This window comes from Notamacropus eugenii, chromosome 7 (genome assembly GCF_028372415.1).
Source record: "Notamacropus eugenii isolate mMacEug1 chromosome 7, mMacEug1.pri_v2, whole genome shotgun sequence".
In the NCBI taxonomy this organism is placed as follows: Eukaryota; Metazoa; Chordata; class Mammalia; order Diprotodontia; family Macropodidae; genus Notamacropus; species Notamacropus eugenii.
Genome location: NC_092878.1, coordinates 14743951 through 14767374, shown reverse-complemented (window position 1 = coordinate 14767374; position 23424 = coordinate 14743951). Strand labels below are relative to the sequence as shown.

The window sequence follows — 23424 nt, the reverse complement described above, 5'->3', positions numbered from 1 at the left end:
GAGTAATGTGTAAGAAGGCTAGAAAGATAGAAAAAGGACAGTTCTGAGGAGCTTTAAAGTCAAAAAGAGACAATGATGTTTGAATTTATATTGTATTTAGGTTTGACAGGTAGGTGATGCAGTAGAGCACCTAACCTCAGAAAAGAAGAACTGAGTTCAAATTCAGCCCATGGCACTATCTGAGACACCATAGGCTAGTCAGTTAGTCACTCTCTGCCTCAGTTTCCCCAGCTGTAAAATAGTGCTAGTAATAGCACCTCACATGGTTGTTCTGAGGATCAAATTAAAGTGCTTGTTACAGCACCTTATCACATGACATAATAGACATTTACTAAAGGCTTGTTCCTTTACCGAGCCTCCCCTTTCCTTTCCTTTGATGCCAGAAATAATAATGAGACACTCAATTTTATTGATATGGCATGGTCATACCATGCTTTAGGAAAACTGCTTCCTTGGAAGTGGAAAGAATAGATTGGAATGTGGAGAAATGAGGTATGGCGGTTTGGAGGTTGTGGTACTTGGGGACCCATTTGTGTAAAGGCCAAGAGACAAGAGATGGAATTGTTTTGTAAAAAATAGTCAACTTGCCTGGAACAGAGAATGCTTGAAAGGAGATAATATGGAATACAACTAGAAAGGTAGGTAAGAACCGTTGTGTTAAGAGCTTTATACTCTAGATTGAAGATCTAGTATTTTATTCTAGAAGTGACAGGGAACTATTGAATAGAGTAGAGGAGTGTTAAAATCAAATTTCACTTTTAGGATTCTAAATTTGACAATTTTGTGAAGGATAGATGGTAGAGGAAAGAGATCGGAAGGGAGACCTTCTAGGAAGCTATTGCAATAAGTTAGATCAGAGGTGATGAGTTGCTGAACCAGGTAGTAGCAGTGTGAGAAAATAGGAGACAAATGTGAGAGAGGTTGTAGAAGCAGAATTACAAAAGGCTAATAACTGATCACTTAAGGAACCTTGGGGTGGTTCAAAAGATGGCAATACGGCAGGAAGACTATAAACCTGGATGGCTAGAAGGTTGGTAGTACCCTCACCAACAAAAGAGAGGGAGATAATTTTGTTTTAGAAAAGTCATTCAGAAAATAGCTCCCTCATTTGCAAGTACAGATATCAAGTTGATGTTCAGAAGGAATAATTACCATAACACAATAGCTAACATTGTGGCTAACCAAGTCCTTTGCTTGAATCTTTTCATATAAGAAATTGATAAGCCAAGAAAGTTCTAAAGTAGACTGACAGAGTGACATAAAATGAGAGTCAATATATTGTGTTTCATTTAATCACAGATGAAGAAACTTGTTTTTAAACATGAGGTATTCATCATTTATTAATGTTGAACTTATCTTTGAATACACAAACACATACAAACACACACAAACACACACACACATTCATTTTTCCCCCAAAGGCTAAGTATGTTAGAACACTTGGTCTGACAATGGAAAAATTTCTCACAAAGCCTTATATTTTTTTTTAACAGAAACTTTAAAATGTCATTTTGATGCCTATTACTATTGTACCCATAGGACTCTGGCCCCTACAGTGTATTCACTGCAACCTGTGACAGGAGCACCTTGTCTTAGGCTGATTAGGCTTAAAATCAGGTAAATTGTTGGGTTTCATATTTTTCCAGTAGTTTGGTAAATTAATTACTTTTTGTTTTGGCTACTTGTACTTATTCCTTTCTGTTTAGACAGACATGCTAATTCCCTTCTCAAAATGTAAAGTCAATGAGAAAAAATTTTAAACACCATGTGAAACAGTCCTTTAGCAAGGCGCTTATTCTAATATTATGGCTAATTGTTTTCAGCTACACTACATCTCACTTTGTTGGATTTCTGGATTTAAGCCTTTCTTCTTATTTAATAATAAATACTGCTCTTGGAGGACAGAGCCAAGATGATGAAGTAAAGGCAGAGAACCACCTGATCTTGGTAAAGGAGGCACAAAAAATCCAAAGGAAGTAACACCTTAAAAACCGAAATAGGCCAAGTGTGAAAAAAGTCATAAAAATCCACGGAAAAGAATAATTCCTTAGAAATCAGAATTGGCCAAATGAAAAAGAAGTCAAGAGTTCACTGAAAAAAAAGAACTTAAAAAGTCGAATTGACTAAATGGAAAAGGAGGTACAAAAACTAATAAAGAAAATAATTCTTTTGGGTAGGTGGAAGCTAATGGCTCCATGAGACATCAAGAAATAATAAAGCAAAATAGGAAGTCTGAAAAAATAGAAGAAAATTCAAAAAATCTCATTGGAAAAACAATTGGCCTGGAAAATAGATCAAGAGAGATAATTTAGGAATTATTAGACTACCTGAAAACCATGATCAAATAAAATATATGCCTAGACATCCCATTTTGGGAAATTATCAAGGAAAATTGCATTGATTTCTTAGAACTAGAGGGTAAAATAGAAACTGAAAGAATCTACTGATCTCCTCCTGAAAGAAATCCCAAAATTAAAACTCCCAGAAGTATTGAATATTCCAGAGTTCCCAGGTTAAGGAGAAAAAGTTGCAAGGAGCCAGAAACAATTCACACATCACACAGTGATGATTAGGATAATACAAGATTTAGTAGCTTCTACATTAAAGGATTAGAAGGCTTACAATTTAATATTCCAAAAGGCAAAAGTACTAAGATTACCACCAAGATTCACCTACCCACCAAAGCTGAGTATAATCTTTCAGGGAAAAAGTAGATATTTAATGAAATGGAGAACTTTAAAGTTCCTGATGAAAAGTGGCATGTTTCTTCAATAAGGGCCTCATTTTTCAGATGTATAGAGAACTGAATCACATTTATAAGAATACAAGTCATTCCCCAATTGATAAATGGTGAAAGAATATAAATGAGCAGTTTTCAGATGAAGAAATTAAAGATTTCTATAATCATATAAAATGCTCTAAATCACTATTGATTAGAGAAATTCAAATTAAAACAATTCTGAGGTACCACTTCACAGGTATCATATTAGTTCATATAACAGAAAATGATAAATGTTGGTATGGGAAAATTGGGACACTAATGCATTGTTGATGGAATCATGAATTGATCCAACTATTCTGGAGAGCAATTTGGAATTATGCCCAAAGGGCTAAAAAAACATGCAAACCTTTTAACCCAGCAATAACACACTAGGTCTGTACACAAAATAGAGTTTTTTTAAAAAAGAAAAGGACCTATTTATTGAAAAATATTTATAGGAACTATTTTTGTGGTGGCAAAGGATTCAAAGTCAAAGGTATCCCCATCAATTGAGAAATAGCTGAACAAATTATGGTACATGATTGTAATGGAATATTATTGTGCTATAAGAAATGACAAATAGGATGCTTTCACAAATACCTGAAAAGACTTATATGAACTCATTCAGAGTGAAGTGAATAGCACCAGGACATTTTACACAGTAGCAGCAATATTCTGGAGGATCAACTCTGAATGATTTTGGTGTTCTCAGAAATACAATGATCCAAGACAAAGGACTCATGATGAAAAATGCTAACCACTTCCAGAGAAAAAACTCATGGAGTTTGAATACAGATTGAAACATGGTACTTCTCATTTTCTTTTGGTTTTTAACATTTACTTTTTTGTCTGTGTTTCATTTCATAGCATGACTCATATTAAAATGTTTTGCCATGATTGTGCATGTTAAATCTATATCAAATTGCCTGCTATCTCAGGGAGGGAGAAAGGAGAGAAAGGAGGAGAAAATTTAGAACTTAAATTTTCAAATGAATGTTAGAAGTTGTTTTTATATGTAATTCAAAAATAGTTCAAAATAAAAAAAATAATATCATGTGCAGAACAATGTACTCAATAATAACATGATCAAGTAAATACCTCAACATGGGAGGGAAAGAGAGTGGTTTGATGTATATTTTGACAGAAAGCTATCCCAGATCAGAAATGTGAAATTATATGTATGTATGACTATATGTATATGTCCATATGGGTAAATATGTGTGTGCATGTGTGTATATATGTGTGTGTATCTAAATGCATATAGCTATATAAATACATACTTTTTTCAACAGATTTGAGGAAGTGCATTTCCAGTGCTTTGATTGTTTTTAAACGTTTAGTTTTCTATTTCAACTTTAACTTAACCTAATATATGTCATCACAAACTTTACTTGAATAAAATAACGTGCATTTAAAATAATTGTCCCAAATTTCCATTATAATTTTGATTATCCATGTTATTGAAATATTGTTAACATTTTCATTTGAATAAAGAATAAAACCAAAAAAAGTACTATTCATTCACTTCATCCCTCCTCAATCTCTTCTACTATCCTATAAACTCTCAGAATGACTTCCTAATCCTAATGGACTAGGTTCTTTCTGAGTTTTCTTGAATGAACACCTAAGCTCATCCCTGGAGTGTGGTCTGCCCATATTTTTCATCTAATTAAAAACCTTCAGTTAGCTACCTGTTCCAGAAAGAAATACATATTCCTAAGTTTGGTGTTTAAACCAAATTTATTTCACATTTCTCACCTGAATGATTCTTTCATTCCTATACTCCTTGAAAAAAGAGTAAAAGAGAAAGGAAGAGTTATAAGGAAAGAAAAAAAGAAATAGAGTAAGAAAAATTCAATCTCTCTATTTCTTCACTTTTCCCTCTTTTTCTTCCTTTTAGTTAGTTTTCTCTCTTTTACTCACTTTCCTTTTTTGCTCTCTTTAGTTCTGTTTAGAGAAGTAAAACATAAGTGAAAACAGATTTATTTTTATGGTTCTTTGTTTCTCTTTTCCTTTTACTCTTTTTTTCTATTTCTCTTTTACTTTTTACCTTTTACTTTAATTGTCTCTTTCATTCTTGATTACTCTTCCTCTTTTTTCTTTGTTTTACCCCTTTCTGATTCTAAATAGAAAGACTACATTGAGGGAGTTTTTCATCACTCTTTCTGTCTCTTTCTTTCTTTGTTACTCTATTTCTCTAGGAATTTTGATTTTTCTTTCCTTTATTCTACTTTTACCTTTTATTCTTTCTTTTTCATTTTTATAAAAAAAGTTTCTATTTCACCCCTTTCCTTCTCTCTGTATTTTCCTCACTTCCTTTCTTCCTTCTTTCCCTTAATTTCCTTTTCAATAAAATCAAGGAAACGGACTAGATAATCCATAAGGCTTTTTGATCTGTAGCATGATATTTGGAAGGGAAAGGGAAGAAGGATGAAGTGAATTTCAATCCCTCTTTCAGCCCCTTTCTGGAAATCATTTATATGTTTTCTATAAATAGTACAGTTGCATTATAATCTCTTTTATCAGTTTTTATGCTTAAAATTTCAGTGAGATTTTTTTGGAACCATACACACATATGCACATACACCTAAATTTTATTTATATATATGTATGTTGCATAATTTAAAATATTGTTGAATTTTATAGAGGGAGGCCTTGTAAAGAGACAGAAGTAAATGTGTTCAGAAATACAAACAACAGTCAGTAATAATTAATAGTTAATATTTATTGAGCACTTTAAGTTTTACCTAGCACTTTGTCATACCCCACTCAGATTAAATTAACTCTGATTATCACTGCCCTTTAAAATACAACTAGTCCTTCAGGAATTCAAGAATCATGATCTTACCAACATTTACTAGTTTGGATGAAAGAAAAACCTGAAATTTTCTCACACCCTGATATAGAAAGAAGCTGGTGGAAGAGAGAAGATAGAGAGGAAAATTCAAAAGGAAAGGAAGAAATAAAGATAAAAATTCATGAATGTAAAAGATAAAGATAAAATGGAATAAAGGAGAGATCAAATCATGGAAAGGATTTGAGACACAGACCAGATTAATGATGATATAAATATTGTTAATAATAAAGAAAAAATTTATTTGTAGGTGTGAAATTATTTACTCATTAACTTTAATGAAACTTTTTTTATACTAGGTGGTGATTTGCAGAAGTTAATGCGGACTTGTTTTTGGAATCACTATCATTCCATGATCCAGGAGCAGTTTGTAGGATTTATTTCATGTTTTATACTTAAAATCAGAGGACATGTGAACAAAATGAAGAAAGTAAAAAGTTAAAAACTTGGACAGGCGGACTATTACTGATCTCAAGCAAATCCGAGATTGAAAGGGTAAAGCAAGGAGAAAGTAGAGGTTCATCATTCTACCCCCAAGACCCTAGAGTTAGATTGACCTACATTTGCCCCACGATTGAGTGCAGCAGATGTTTTGAGATGGTATTAAACTGAGATTTGGCAATTTTTCACTTGGATCAGAGTAGGAATCCCTCAGGGTAACCACAGTAACAACCTCACTAGGGATAAAAAGAGGACACAAATTTCCGTTCTCATCACTGAAGGAGAAAAGTCTTCATTGAACACCACATCTCTAATATTTCTTCCAGATTTCCCCACGTGCTTCCAAGATGGAAGCCCTAGGGAAAGAGTCTTGTGGACCATGGGTGATAACTAGCAGAGGAAAGTCATATTTGCCTGACACTCTTCTTCTTGTGAATCACAGTTTGAACTAACCCCTTTTCTCTTGGAAGAGCAGATAGGGACAACAATATTTGTTTTGAAGCAATAGTTTCTATTCTGGGAATATGAGTTTGGTAAGGGAACTTTTCTGCCTGTTTTAATTGAAAAGTGAGTATCAGTTACCATGTTTTAATTCATTATTGTAATCCCATCATTTCCGTATTCTTTGTTGTAGTTTTTTCATTAGCCAGTTAAAATTCATGTAAAGACATCTCTGCTATAGAAAACAATATTCCCACCTCCATTCAAATTTGAGCTATCTTTTCCTTTTTTGTAACTTTCAGAGTAAAGAATGATACAGAAGAAGGACTCTATTTTGGACTAAGAAAATGAGAATCAATGCAGGTCCTCTCAGAGAGCTGATATCTTTCATTCCTCAAAACTCTGATTACAATTCTCTTAAATTCACTTCAAATCCTGGGCCTGGTTTTATCAAATGAAATATAATCAGCACCTAAAAGAGAAAGAGAATTACTTCCATAATTTTCATGATAATCTTGTTCCCTTCTTCAGAAGCCAGTGCAGATGTATGGACTGTCTACAGTGGCTTTGAGTGGAGTTCGTGGGAAACTACAACGTGCATGGTAAGCTGAGGAAATTGTCTTTTGGGCATATGTAAAGGATCATCCAGTTACCCTTCAATCTTTTTATTTAGACTAGAACAGGAATTTGAACTAGGAATAGTTACTTTCATTTATACAGAACTTTATATGCACTAACTCATTTGATCCTCTCTACAACACTTCTGAGATAATTTTAAAGGAGAGATTTATTGAACTCATGTCATAGACAAGGTAACAGAGGCTCAGGGAACTGAAGTAACAACTAAGGACACACACAAGTAGAAAAGTCAGGATTCAAATTAGAAGTCAGGACTTCTGACTTTAAACATTTTTTTTCTATTATACCACACTTCTTCCTTCTGAAAGAAAACAGATCAAGTCAACAAACATTTATTGACCTCCTAGTATGTTCCAGGCAGTGTGCTGAACACCAGAGATACAAAAGAGAGTCAAAAATCAAATCAAATAAAGTCCCTACTCTCAGGAAGCTCACAGTCTAATGAGAGAGACAATATGTAAACTATGTACAAATAAGATATAAATAAAATGAATTGATAATAATAGAGTATTAACAGAAAGAAATTTTGTAGGAGACTCAGAAAACTGAAACCCTTTTGAAATTACCTTTCAATACATAAATCTGACAAAAATCACTCGACAAGGAGATCTAAACTGAGAAGTCCCTGTCTCCTAAATTCAGTAGTCAATGCTAAAAGTTCTAAAGTAGAATGATCTCTATTCAGATCCTACCTCTGACACTTAATAGATGTATGACCTTGAGCAAGTCCCTTAATCTCTGTAAAAATCAATTTCCCCATCTGTAAAGTGAAGAAGTTAGATTGTTTGTCCTCCAAATTCTACATTCATATGCTTGTACTCCTACTCTAAGATCTATATTTATAAGTTCCTACTCCCTTGACTCTCCAGTGAGACATTATAAATGTATAAAATTTGGAGTCATTGAGATTTTTAAGTAAGGTTATTTGGAAAACCTGATAAAGTATGTTTTCTGAGCACCAAAGAAGCCTCATTTCCAGGATAAAAAGTGGAAGGCATACTGCAAGGATCTAACCTCTTTCCGATACTAGTTCCCCTTTTTAACTAGTGGCTTGAGCAATAGAATTAAGAGTAAATTTATTAAATGTCCAGGAAATATTGAACTGAGAATGACGCAACAAATTTAATAAGTCACCCAAAGAGTACATTGCACGTAACAAGAAGATTTTTTTCACAAGAACTATGTGAAATAGGTAGCACAATTGTTTTTTATTTCCATTACTTCAAAGAAGAAACTATGGTTTAATGTGGTTAAGGGTTTTATGCTCACTCGCAAAACTTATAATGTCAAAATCAATTCATTCAGGTGCATGACTCCTAAACCATAGCACTCCTACCAAAGAAGACTACTTGTAAAGGTAGACAAGATGAATCAATGATTGGACAAAAAAGGTTACATATTGATGTGGACTTTTAGGAGGTACATTGTTCATCTCTGTACCTTTCTAGGAAGATGGTATCCAGAACGTTGAGACCTGAAACAGAGTTACATGTGGAACTCAAGGAGTAATCTATTAAAGGTTAGCCAAGTAAGACTTAGGAGAAGCATGATAGGTATCTTCAAAATTTTAAATCCTAGCACATGAAGCAAAGACTTATTCTGTTTGGAAAAAGAGGATGAACTCACTACCAACACACAGAAGTAACAAGGCAAATGTTTGGGGGTCAGTATAAGGAAAAGTTTCCTAATGAAGTGAAAGTTGGTGTTGTGTTAAAAAAAAAAAAAAAAAAAAAAAGACCTGGAATTGAATGTTGGCTTTTCAACTTACTACTATGTGATCTTGGATAGGTCATCTCACCTATTTTTTTCTCCTATAAAATGAAAAGATTGAAGTAAAAGGTCCCTTGAAGATCTACTAAATCAAAGATATATAAAATAAAATGAGTTGTCTTTTTAGGTGATGCTTACTCTATCACTAGAACTGTTCCAATAGCTACCTTTGATCCCATGTCAATAATGGTATAAGGGATTCCATCTTTGGGTAAGAATTTCTATTAGAAGTCTTTTAAAGTCTCTACTAATTCTTAGATTCTATGATGGTCCTTAGATGCAGTGTTAGAGGAATAGTGTAATTTAAGAGATTCTCTTCCAGTTCACGAATTTTGGGAGACTAGTCAGCATAAGAGCAAATTTTATTTTAGGTGGTTTTCTCATTTTCTATTTTCTCATTTCCTCCAGGGAACCTGAAGAAATAGGTGACCTGTGGATAGAATTCCCTTATTTCTTCAGGGATATCCTCATAATATTACCAATTAACATTATTGTCCCCAGTGTGGGGGAGGGAAGAAGAGTAAGGAGCAGAAGGAGGGTCAGGGGAGGAGTGTCCTGCTGAGAACCAGAGAGAACCAGACTGATGGGTATTCAGGGAAATAATAGAAAAGGGTAAAGGGGAAAGGAGAAGTAGCTCTAATATTTTTTTTTAAAAAATCAAATTACAGTCTCCTTCATCCAAAGAATAATAATTTACATTTATATGAGGAATAATTCGCATAAGGTAAAATAAAAAACACTTTAATATTTAAAAGTAATTTTTTGAAACCACATTGAGAAGCAAGCAGTATGATTATTATTATACCCATTCTACAGATGAGGAAACTGAGGTTCAAATCTGATCTTAAGTCTTCTAATGCTCAAAGCTTCTTGTTCAATTCTAGTAACCACATTTGCTCTGTTTGTCACCACCCCCAACCCCAGCCCTGCCCAGGATAGAAATAGAAGTAGGAGCAAAAGGTACCAGTTTCATAGGGGGCAGACGTAATCTTTCTGTCAGGAAAATTTATCTTGGTGATTAGAACTATCTGAAAGTAGAATGGGATGTTTCAGGAGGCAGTGGGCTCCCCCTTCATAGAGATCTTAAAGCAGCAGCCAGATGACCATTTGTAGAAGATGCTACAGAAGAATGCTTAGTCTGGTGCAAGCTGAACAGAGATTATTTCTGAAGCCTTTCTAGCACTTAGGTTCTATGGTTCTGTGACACCAGGATCAGTCTGTTTCCATCATATAACAACTTATCTAAGAAGACAAAATTGATGTCTACACTTCTGCCCTTTCAAATTACGTATGTGACTTCTTTCACCCTCTGAGATTGCTGCCTTTAATATTCGTTTAGTCTGTTCTCATCTGGATGAAAATTCTGGAAGGCAAGGAAATGAAGTTTCAGTAGCACCAGATCTGTTGTCAAAAACCCTGGGTTCAAACTACATTTCTATGACTTATTAACTGTATAAACTCAGAAAAGTCATTTAAGCTCTCTCAGGTATTACAGGGTCACAGATATTAGAGACTTCAGTGAGCTTAGAGATTGTCTAGTTCAACTTGTTCACTTTACAGATAAGGAAACTGAGACCCAGAAATGCTGAGATTTGTCCAAGTTCATATAGCCAATAAGTAGGAAGGTCAAGATTTGAACTGATGTTTTCTGACTCCAAATCTCATGTTCTTTCCACAACACAATAATACAGCCCATAATAAAAAGGTGCCACTTCAATGAAACCAACATGAAGTCCAAACAAGAATCTTCAGATCTATAGTCTGAAAAGTATGCCATTGTCCCAGTTTCTAATATATGAAATGACGGGGTTGGACTCTCTGATGTCTAAAGTCTTTTAGCTCTGAAATCCTATGACCTCAAATCCTGTGATCTACAAATTTTCTAGAGAGGTATCATATACTGGCAGAAAGACCTTAAGGTAGACCTTAAGTCCCAGAGGCTTGTACTGAAACCCTTCCTCTGACACTCATTAGCTACATGACCATCCACAAGACATTTAAACTCTCTAAGCCTCCGTTTTCACATCTATAAAATAGGGATAATAATAGTGTCTGAGAACTTTCCAAATTGATCTGTGAGGTTCAAATGAGATAACACATGCCAAGTGTTTTTTAAACTTTAAAGGGATACATATAGTAGTTATTATTAATAATAACATGCATGAAGCAGAAAGTTTTAACTGGGTGTATGTAATCCTGATGTCAGAAAGTCTATCTCCATACCCAAAGAATCATGAGCCAAAAAAAAAAAAAAAAACACCAATCTCCTGATATAAAGAATCTGAGGGCCATTTAATATCTCTCATAAACTCTCTCTGGTTTTTTTTTTCCTGTTATCACTATCATGTAACCTTGGAAAATTCAGTTTTGGGCTCATGTACTATAACTTAGGTGACTCTTAGGTGAATCAACACATTGTTCAGTCATTTCATTCGTATCTGACTCTTTGTAACCCCATTTGGAGGTTTCTTGGCAAGATACTACAGTGGTTTGTCATTTACTTTTCCAGCTCATTTTCCAGATGAGGAAACTGAGGCAAACAGGCTTAAGTGACTTGACCAAGGTCACACAGTTAGTAAGCATCTGATGCCAAATGAGTCTTCCTGATTCCAGATCCAACATTCCACCCACTACTCCACCCAACTGCCCCATCTAGGGCACATTCCACTTCCCCAAAAGGGTTGACCCAGTTCCCTTGAAAGCACTTAAGCTAACAAGACATCAAATATAAACTAGGCTTTAAGTTTTTCAACACCACAAAAATATGGGGAAAGTTCTTGAGTTCATAGACAGTCAAAAAAACACACTTAGTCTTTTCTAATACCCATCTCTAATTTCATGTATTCTTTCTTCACTGCTGCTGCCACCACTTGTCACTAATAGGTACTTCTGGATTCCTGTGATGCCAATATGCCTTATCATTATCATTACTGTTGCTGCTTCACAATGTCTATGAGACACATCTCAAAAAAGTGTTACAGTCCTTTTAGTATGAGACAATGAAGGTTAACATGCTTATGGACTCTGATGCATTTCTAGCTCTTTCAGTGAGGCCCAGTCATTTCCAGTCATGTCTGACTCTTCATGATTCCTTTTGGGGTTTTCTTGAAAAAGATACTGGAGTGATTTCCCATTTCTTTCTCCAGCTCACTTTACAGATGAGGAAACCAAGGCAAACAGGGTTAACTGACTTGCCCAGGGTTACACAGTTAGTAAGTATCTGAGACTGATTTGAATTGGGGAAAATGGGTCTATGTGACTTCAGGCCTGGCACTTTATCCACTTTGCCACCTCCGTGCCTTGAAATAATGAACAAACTTCTACCATTTTCTCAGTCCCCCCAGCTGTTCCCTGAACCCAGAAAAGTCTTTTAGACAGGTGTGAAGACCTCTGACTCATCCTTCTCACGCAAAGATCACTGGTTGTTACCCCTAACCAAGCTAAAGTAATTTGATTCCATTAATCCTTTGCCTGCCTAGTCATTTTCTCTCATTGATTCTTTTGGGGACTGATGGAAAGTGCTCACACACTTTTCTATTTGCCCTTCTTTGTCTCCCATAACCCCTCCCAGGGACTGGGGAGGAAGACTTTCAAAAAAGCCTCAAGAAAGCATTAGAAACACTAGGGGTAAAGGGCCAAGCTGATGGCTGCTACCTTAATAAGCTCCTGTAATTATCAAATTGGGTGGTGAAAGTGGCACAGCCAATATTCAAATGCAGATATGGTGACAAACATGCATGCTCTCATTATATGGGTCTCACAGACACACTCTACACTGGTGTTGACATCTGCATTGACTCCCTAAACACAACATCTAATTTTGGAATCTTCTCACGTCTATGGGAACGAAATGGGGGTGAAACCCATTAGCAAATGAAGAAGAAATAATCTACCAAAGTGGTTTTCAGATTCAAAGTGCTTGGTAACCGTACAGTGTGAAAATGAATCTGTTTAACCTAGGTAAATTTAGCAAATGCTTTTTAACATAAACTCTGTACAGACCACTGTGCTCAGCACTAGTACAATTCAATCCATAGTCTCATAGAAATCTAAGTCATTTTTTTCTCCAGTAATGGCTATCTGCCAGTATCATTATTTAGACACCTACATAATAGCACATTAGATCTAGAGAAAAAGACCTGGGTTCACATCCTGTCTCTGCAATTTACTATCTATGTGACTTTTTACAACTCATTTAACCTCATATCGCCTCAACTTCCCAATCTGTAAAATGATGTGGCATAGCCTATGAAGGCATGGACTTCAATGGTAGGAGCAGCAGGACAGCAAAACCCACAATGCAGTATCAAAACAAACTTTTAGGGGATGAGCATAAGGTTAAATGGCAGTCTGCAGGGGAACCTTTCCAGCATCATTGACTTCAAAGGGCCTATTTAGGTTTGGCCCTTTTATTTAGATCATCCCTGAGTATGCTACCTAGACAGTCCCATAAGTCTCCAGGCAGTTATTCCAGTTAAAGGGGTATCACTTGTTGACTAGGCTCAAGCTTTGTCACTCCCTTACTGAGCAGATATTAGGAGTTCTCCTGACAAGTTGCAGACAGCTGTCAATCCTATGATCAAAGTGAGTAATACCCTTTTTATTCAAGATATCATCCCATGTAAAATCTTGTGCAAATTTTGTCTCCTCTTTGAAGATATTGGAGATGCAGTTGGGCTTTAGGCAAGTGGTTGCGTAGGATGACTTCCAATCTGAACTCTGCAAAGTGTCTCTAGTTGTAGCCAGCATCTATCCTCCATCCCAGCAGTTTCCTAGGGTTTAAAAGTTTAACCTGATGAAAGGGAATTGGGCAGCAAGTTTCTCTTCACAGAGAAGTACACCAGCAGTCCCCTGTGCCAGTTGTAGCCCTGCGGGGGATTCTTAGAACAAAATCCTGTAGACTGAAAAGCAGTTTCTCAGTGGTCAGGATGTCCTAAGAGCACTTCTGAAATAATATTTTCACTTCGCTCTCATTAGTGACATTTGTTCAGGAGGTAGGAACACCAGACTTTCACCCCTGTATCCTACATAGGGCAGCCACATTTCAGCCTGAGTGTAATCTCAGGCACTCTTTGGAGGTGCTCTGAGGGTGACTTTACCAGGGGCCTCCTTTTCTTTAACAGCTACATCCTCGTCTTTTTCATTCCCACCCCAAGCCCCACTGCTCAGCTCTCCCCATGGCATTCTCTGCTATTTCTCTATGTTTGTACTATTTTCTACAAGCCTCAGTATCTCTCTGAAGTTATCTGCCCCTAACTTCTGCTCAGGGAAGCGAGGTGGTTCAATGAGAAGAGTCCTGGACCTGGAGTCAGAAAGACTCACCTTCCTGGGTTCAAATCTGCCGTAAGACACTTACTAGCTGTGTGATCCTGAGAAAGTCACAACCCTTTTTGCCTCAGTTTCCTCACCTGTAAAGTGAGCTGGAGAAGGAAATGACACACCATTGACCAAGAAAACCCCAATGGAGTCACTGAAAGTTGAACACAACTGAAATAACTGAACAACAAAAAAGCTCCAGCTTGGGGCTAATATTGATTTCAGTGGCAGAATGAAGCCCAGATACTTCTCTGCCATCTGTTCTACCCAACCTCCATTTCCCAATCTCTAATCCTCTACTTTGGGCCCTGTAACTAACACTGCCTTTGACTGTCTGCTCTTGGCTTCTGCTTGGGATAAAAGATCCCTGACGTGGCAGATAGAAACAGGACTCAGGCCAGATCCCTTTCTACTTTCAGCTCTGTCTGGCCTCCCAACTCCTACTCATGAACCTGACCAGCTATTGACTGGCAGTGTTGCAGCTTCCTCCAGCTTGGACAATGCAGGGGTCTCCCTGTCATGATGCAAAGAGATTTTACCTATGAACAGACAAATACTAGGGCCAAATGTTCTTTTGAATATCATTTCCCACTTTTTTATTTGTAAGAATTTCCCTTTACCCTCTTTCTGCTCTGAAAAACAGAGTGATCTAGGCCTGGAGACCTCAAGATCCCATCACTATTATGTGTTTGTAACTCAAGAAGGGTTTGAATCACGGCAGCATGGTAGGAGAAAGACCTTTTATTGCCTCCATTTAAGGCATCATGCACGGGAGACTCCAGGAGACACCCTACCAAACTGGAGCCTGTAGGGGAAACAACCTGTGATTATCACTGGTTCCATTGGAAAGAGGCTTCAAAGTACCTAACTGAAATGATGTCTTTGATTCCGAGAGCCTCTGAGCATGCTGCCTAGAGAGTCATGCTGGTTTCTAGGCAAATGTTACGTTTAAAGGAGTTCGGTAGGCATGTGTAAGAGAGTTAAGTTGTCCAATGGATCCAACACTAAACTTGGATTTACGAAGACCTGAGTTCACATTTTGACACAGGTACTTTCTTGACACTGTGACCCTCGACAAGTCCCTTACCCTCAGTTTTCTAGTTTGTAAAATAGGAATAAGAATAATAATAACAGAATCCACCTCGCTGAGCTATTGTGAGGATAAAATGAGATGTATGTAAGGCAATACTGCTGGTCATTATTATTAACACTCTTCTGCCTGGGAAGGGGTCAATAGTTCTCTTGGATGGGTGCAAACTAAAAGAGGGAGAGAAACTTTGGTTTACTTTTCTTAAAAGAGATTTAGAAAATTCCCTAATTCCAACAGGGGATAAGACCAAATGATTTCAGTGGTCTCTTCCAGGACTAAATTCTATGAATTCAGTGAAAGAGAATTCCCCAAAGTGCAAGGCTCTTACTTTTATTCACCTTAGTCTAAGAACCACTATGCTTACTCTCTTGTTGAATGAATAACCTGTCGATCACATACTAACTACCCCAAAACTCAGAAAAGCTATTATATTTTTTACCCAGTTCTTTTCTTTCCCACTGAAAATCACACTAGATGTCTCTGACTTACAGAATATGAAACAACAAATGTATGGAGATGGAGGAGCTAATCATTCTTGTCACCCTCACAGGTTAGGAAGAAATGGTCTCACAGGCCAGGAACATTTCCCACACAGTAACTGAATTTATCCTCCTGGGCTTTCCTAGCCCCTGGGAAATTCAGGTGCTTCTTTTTTGTCTCTTCTCTTTGACTTATGTTCTGACTATCCTTGGAAATATGGCCATTGTCTGTGCTGTATACTGGGACCTCCGGCTCCACACTCCCATGTACCTGCTGCTGGCCAACTTTTCCTTCCTAGAGATCTGTTATGTCAACTCTGATGTGCCCAATATGCTGGCCAATTTCCTATCAAAAACCAAAGCCATTCCTTTTACTCAATGTCTTCTCCAGTTATACTTCTTCTTTTCCCTGGGTACCACAGAATGTTTATTTCTATCCATCATGGCCTATGATCGTTTTCTAGCTATTTGCCGCCCACTGCACTACCCCACCATCATGACCACTAAATTCTGCAGTAACCTGGTCATCTTTTGTTGGGTATATGGTTTCCTCTGGTTCTTGGCTCCTGTAGTTCTTGTCACTCAACTACCATTCTGTGGTCCTAATGTTATTGATGACTTCTTATGTGACTTAGGGCCATTGCTGGCCCTGGCTTCAGCTTGTGTCCCTATCCCAGGGACAGTTCTCATATGTGGCTCCATGAGCTCTCTTCTTATCTTTGCCACTTTCTTCTACATCATTGGATCCTACACCTTAGTGCTGAGAGCTGTGTTACGAGTACCCTCAGTGTCAGGAAGACGGAAGGCCTTCTCCACCTGCTCTTCACATTTGGCTGTGGTTCTTCTGTTCTATGGCTCTGTCATGATGACATATGTGAGTCCAGGCTCAGGTCAAGCAGAAGGGATGCAGAAATTCACTACATTATTCTACTCTGTGATGACCCCTCTCTTCAATCCCCTTATTTACAGCCTCCGGAATAAGGAGGTGAAGGAAGCCTTGAAAAAAGTCCTAGGAAGAGCTTGAGAACTGTCCATCATCCTTAATAGGCAATCCCAAGGACATTTATATTCTTTCATATGGATCTGTGATTTTATCACTGTGAGGAGCTCCCTGGTATGAAAAATCCCTTCTCTGATATATATTGGCAACTCATCTCTAGCTGATGGTTTTAGAGAGTTATCTGGGACATTGATAGATAATGACTTGCCCATTGTTACATAACTAATATGTATCACAGATAAGACTTCATCTTGTGACATACTGACTCCAGGGCTAGAGCTCTTTAATAATAATAATAGCCAACATTTATATAGCACTTACTCTTTGAAAGAAACTGTGCTAAGCACAATTATTATCTCATCTGATGCTCACAACAACACTAAGAGATAGGTACTTATTGTTATCCTCATAAGGAAACTGAGGCAAAAAGGTGTAAATTGATTTGCTCAGGGTCAAACAGCTACTAAGTATTGAAGTCAGATTTGAACTCAAGTATTCCTGACTCCACCAGTATTCTGCACACTATGGTACCACCTATGCATCTATTTCCTCTGTTCCATGCTGTCTCTCAACTCCAAAACAAATCCAAGCAGCTCCTCTGTTAGGTGAAGGATGACAGAATCAATGAGCAAATGTTTTTGCCCAATATAAGAAAGAAAAATCTAAACAGTAGACTTTGAGATTCCATGTATGCATCACTGACAATCCTTTATCTAGAAGAAAAAGATAACCTGTACCTATATGTTGTGGGAGAACTGAACTTGGTTTGTAATGTTTGACCCATATGTCTGCCTTGGCCCTTCTCCATGCATTTGGACACATCATTGAAATAGTGTGCATTTATGCATTTCTTCTAGAGAATCTAAATAAACTACATAATGCCCCATCTTAATTATCCCTGTGGACACTCATAGTGAAGAGACTTTGAAGAAAAAGATGGCACCAATAAAAGGAAGGGTTAGATCACCCATTAGATACTAAGCAGTTCAAAAAATATTTTTTATTACATCCCTACCAGCACATTTGAGGAATGTTTCCAATTGCCACCCTTGCACCTGCACATGAGGCTGCTGAGAAAAAGAGGAAGTCATAGATTGTGAATATAAGCTCCCTGAAGGCAAGTTCTATTTTGCTTTTGTATTTTCATCTGCAGGACCTATAACAAGTTTAGGTGCATAGTCAGTACTTTATGTTTGTTAAACTGAAACAAATTGTGTGTAATACCTTCTGTACTCCATCCTATTGTTAATAAACCTTACTTATCCTAGACCTTTTTCTCCATCACTCCTTCTATCTTCAGGTATTCATAAAGACTGGTTTCTCTGAAAAGCCATTTCAACCTTCAGTTTTCTCTCCAGGAATGCACCATCTTTTATGTACCTCGATATACTGAAGCAAGAGTAGTAAGCAGATCTCGTCCTCCCTATTTCCATTTAATATGCACCCAGGAGGTCATCATCATTCAGCAAACTTCCCTTGGAGATTTGATCTCTCTAGATATATCATGTTTATCAAACTGGCAGTTGGCTGCTTGTCCTTCTCCCTCCTTTCTTAGGTTCAGCACTAGATTCACAATCTTCCTCTCCACAATAACCCTGGTCCCTATATCATATCCCTCTTGCCTCAAGGTAAAACATACAACTCTTCTCTTTTGAATTTAAAATTCTTTTCTGTCTGACTCCAATCTACCTTTCCAAGTTTATTAGATATAACATTCCCTTCATGAACACTACCTCCCAGTCAAATTGTCTACTTGCTGTTCCCAAATAAACTATTTTTTATCAGCATGCCATGCCCACATCAGAGAAGGTGCTATGTGCTCTATGAGCAAAAGAAGAATTGAAACAGCCCAAAGGAAACACAGGATGTGCTAATTTAGAGTATCCACCCCAAAGGTTCACTCTGACTGTTTGGGCCCGATCTGTGCTAAAATATTCTGAGCTCATATTGGTCTGATCAGTCACAGCTGGACACATTGAAACTTGACTCTAGCAAAGTGATGTCATTTTGGTCCTCTTTGAGAATGAGGGACAACAATAATCATTTTCATTTCATATCTGTGAAATAATACTTGTAAAAACACTTAACATAGTTCCTGTCCCATTTTCACCTCTACATAAATGCTTCCCCTTCCCTAAGTTGTACCTCATTCCTAGGATGCATTCCATCATCATTGCCAATTTACAGAATCCTACCTTTCTTTAATATTCAACTCAGTTGTCATCACTGTCTTTTTGAGGCTTGACATGGTTTTTTCAATTACTATTGCCCTCCTCTCCCCCATCATCAAGAAGTTACTTTGACCACTTGACAAACCAAACCAAAGCTTCAGGATATTCTTATTTTTAACATATTGTCTGAAGGCAATCTAAGAGTATTAAAAAGGGCTGTCTCCTTTCTGAACAACACTATCTCAACCAATTTATCCCACTTGTTGTGGTAACACCAAAGTGTCTTGACAATGGCAAGACCTCTAGAAGGATTCTTTCTAGGATTGTCTACTATTGATCTTTTAGCCATACTTTGGGAAGCTAGGACATCATCATGAGAGAGGAGTCACTTTGTGTTCAGATAAGCTAATGAAATGGAACTGTCTGGCATTGATATATCCAGTAGCGTAAAGAAAATATAGTCTTAACAAAAATAAATATAAAAATCAAATCCCCTTGCTGGTGAGATTATGTTATATAGAAAGAACAAAAACAAAAAATTGACACATAAATATAATTTTAATGAACAAGATGGGTCCAACAAAGAGAGGTGAGCATGCACCTTCCCTCTCTTTCTTGCAATTATCTAAAACTGTGAATGTGAAACACTGTATTTGATGTTGAATTCAACAGACATGTTGGTTAACTTCACTGAAGAACTTCTTTTACTCTTTCTTTTTTAGTCTTTGCTCTATGGAACAGTTCTCTAGGTGAAGTTTGAGGAAGATAAATTGAAAATTAAGTTTATACAAAAGCAGAATGTATCAATACATTTTAAAAGAACAAAAACACATTAGCTAAAAGGGGTGTTGATTATTCTTGGAGATGTAGTCAAAAGGATTTTGTTCCCTTTGATATCCTTGGCATTTTGTATGTGTTGTGTTCCCATAATTATATTTTCCAATGATTTTATGGAATTCAAGAGCTGAGAGAGGTCTCAGCATCATCCATTCCTGGCTATATCAGAAAAGAAATTCCATCTGTAAGATCCCCATCAATAAGTTACCTATTTGCACCTTAAATTTCTCTATCAATACAGAACCCTGCTTGGCTGAAGTTGGATTCACTGAGATAAAATGAGAAAGGAGGCTCTCATTGTTCTGAAATTTTTCCTCATATTGAGTTAAAATCTTCCTCTGTACAACATTGACCCTTTATTCTTAGTTCTGTCCTCTGGGATCAAGCAGAACAATTCAAATCTTTGCTTTACATATCTGCCTTTCAAATACTGAAGCAGAGATATCATGCCCTCCACCTAAGTTCCCTTCTAGTGAAGTTTTTCAGCCAAAAATAGCTTGTGCAGAAGTTCAATCATGTTTAAGACCCTCTCTACTTTTACCTGTTTACTGATGTTCAACACAGAGTAACATGTTGATTAGAATTCAATTCAGACAGAAAGATAGATAGATAGACAGACAGACAGACAGACAGACAGACAGATAGATAGGTAGGTAGGTAGGTAGGTAGGTAGGTAGGTAGAATATTTAAGTACTTATTATGTGACAGGTGCTGTGCTAAGTGCTGGCAATATGAATTGAAAACACGATGACCTTAACCTCAAAAAACTGACATTCTAATGGTGGGAAACGAAACACAAAGTGGGGCAGGAAAAGGTGTTGGGTACAAGGAGAATACTCATGTAGGACAAGAGAGCTTAGAGGGAAGTAGATCATTCTAGACAACTGTTCCATAAAGCAAAGACTAATAAAAAAAAAAAGAGTAAAAGAAGTTGTTCAGTGAAATTAATCAGCATGTCCATTGAATTCAACATTAAATGCAGTGTTTCACAATCATAGTTCTAGATAATTGCAAAAAAGAGAGGGAATGTGCATTCTCGTATCTCTTTGTTGGGCCCATCTCCAGATGAGTGAGCTGATTTGTAAGTGAAGTGAGCTGCACGGCTGAAGCCTCTGAAGAAATGGCAAAATCTTAAGACATGACTCACCAATCAGAAGAGCAGATCTCAGGACAGAATCATCCTTTAGGTGGGCAACTCAGTGTAGAGGAGAGAGACAGCAGCCCCAAAACCTATAGTACTAAAAGCAATGCCATATCCAGTAAGTGGTTAGTGATATTAATAAATATTGTTGATAAAGCAACAATGTCCTCTCCTTTTCTTCCTTCCTTCCTTCCTTCCTTCCTTCCTTCCTTCCTTCCTTCCTTCCTTCTTTCCTTCCTTCTTTCCTTCCTTCCTTCCTTCCTTCCTTCCTTCCTTCCTTCCTTCCTTCCTTCCTTCCATCCTTCCTTCCTTCTTTCCTTTCTTTCTTTCTTTCTTTCTTTCTTTCTTTCTTTCTTTCTTTCTTTCTTTCTTTCTCTCTTTCTTTCCTTTCTTCCATCTTCCCTCAACATAATTGCTAAAGTACAATTTCATTTTATTCAGTACCTATTTAAGTGATCTTGGACAAGTAACTTAATAGCTCTGAGTTTCATTTTCTTCTACTGTAAAATGAGTAAGCTGGATTTATTTTTTAAATTTCCTTCTGGATTTTTTTTCTAATCTTTGACTTCTGACAGCTAGCCCCACATCTTATTGTCTTCTTTTCATTGATACTCTTCCTCTTTCCTCCCAACTCTGTGCTTTTCATAGATTTAGAACTAGAAGAGACTTTAAAAATGATCTAGTCCAAACCCTTCATGTTATAGGTGAAGAGAATGAGGGATAGAGAAGTTAAGTGGTTTCCCAAATTCACATTGGTTATAAGTGACAGAAGCTGGAAGTTCAGAATTCTTCCATACTCTGATCCCTCTCTTTGTTGTCCCACAGGTCACTTATACAAGAAGATAAATCTACTCTATATTTCCACCAAAGTATCCATCCAATACCTAATAAAATACCTTTACTATGATATACTGACTACCCCTTGAAGCAGGCCCTTCTATTTTGGGATATCTCCAATTCTCAGTTCAAATTAAATTTAATTCAACAAACTTTCAAGTGCCAACACAATGTGCTGGAACCTGACAATAGAAAAACACAGAAAAAATAGTCTCTGCCTTCTAGCATTTTACTTCTAAGAATGGGAGGTGAAAAGAAAAACTGAATGCAAAACATGAGCAGAAATATATAGTGTCACAGGAGGACGATGTTTAAAAGACATTCTTTCATAGTATCAAGATTTATTTGAGAAAAGAATTGGGAAACTCTGGGCATGTACAGAATTGATTAACATTGAAGAAGAAGAAAGAAGAAGAAGAAGAAGAAGAAGGTGAAGAAGAAGAAGAAGAAGAAGAAGAAATGATTACATATTAACAGACAGAAAAAGAATTATTAGTATTAGGGGAGGCTTGCCCCTAGTAGGTGTTCAATAGATGCTTGCCAAATTAAAAATGTTTTAGAATCATTCTCAAGATTGGACCTCAGGGAGGGTACATACTCAAGGAAAGGAAATAATGGCACAATTTGTCCATTGGTGCTGTGCTTATTGAGACAACTAATTAATCTCTCAAAGAGAAGAGTTGGAAGAGGAAATAAATGATAGAGATTACTATTCTATTTTCTACGTCTTGTATCCAATAAAGTGGGAGATCTTCACATCAATGTCTTCACACCAATGTCTTCACACTCCCTACTCCAGGAAATAAAGGATTGTAACCAGAAATTGAGCCCGACAAAAAATTAACAAGATATTTCTTCTTCTCTAGCCCTTCACTCCTACCTTCTATACTGGCTATTTTTCCAGTATGTGGTTGTAAAATCTGGAATTCCCTCACCTAGGGAATCCTACTTCTCTCTCCAAATTCAATACCAAAAGCAAAGGCCAAGAAGTTCCATATTGATTATAGATAATAGTTTAATCAATTATTATAAATATTTACAAACAGAGTTAATCTGAGATGACTCACAGACAATTCAATGAATCCTCACAAAGATGCCAGGAAAGCCCAGTACTACTTATAGAAATCAAACAAAGGTGGAACAATAGAGTAAATCACTATGGACTGGTGAATATTTTGGGTTTTCTGCTTAGTAATGAGCTCTGTGTGTTAAGTCAATGATTTGTCCAAACAGAGTTACATGTATTTGATCATGAACAGTCATAAACTAGTCACTGTGTTCAGGATATGGCTTTCATATGTCAATAGCATCTAACCTGTGACTCAGTGTCTAAAATACGATTCAATATCTCAGCCACCATTTTTTAACAGGTCACCATGTCAAGGCTTCCACATTTCATAGAGTTTAAGTTTCTGTCTTTCATTTCTTACTGTGTATTATGACTTTCACCAATCAGGACCCCACAGTGATGCCAGTGATTAGAAAATATAAAATAATTTCCTGCTACCAGCAACTGGGAAAAATACAGGTGGTGAACAACCACACCTAGATAAGCTGCTAGCTTCCTGTGAGAGGACATTTAGTTGACAGATTCTGATGCCATTTCTAAAGGACATAGTGAAAGAAATATTGGAGAACTAGGTGCAA

At 36.8% G+C, this 23424-nt stretch overlaps 1 protein-coding gene across 1 annotated transcript; it reads left to right on the top strand.

Moving 5' to 3' along the window:
* The first annotated feature begins 15873 nt into the window (after positions 1-15873).
* On the top strand, positions 15874-16815 carry LOC140513553 (olfactory receptor 11G2-like). Its single transcript, XM_072623306.1, has one exon. The coding sequence runs from the start codon at positions 15874-15876 to the stop codon at positions 16813-16815; it is 942 nt and encodes a 313-aa protein (XP_072479407.1).
* The last annotated feature ends 6609 nt before the right edge of the window (positions 16816-23424 follow it).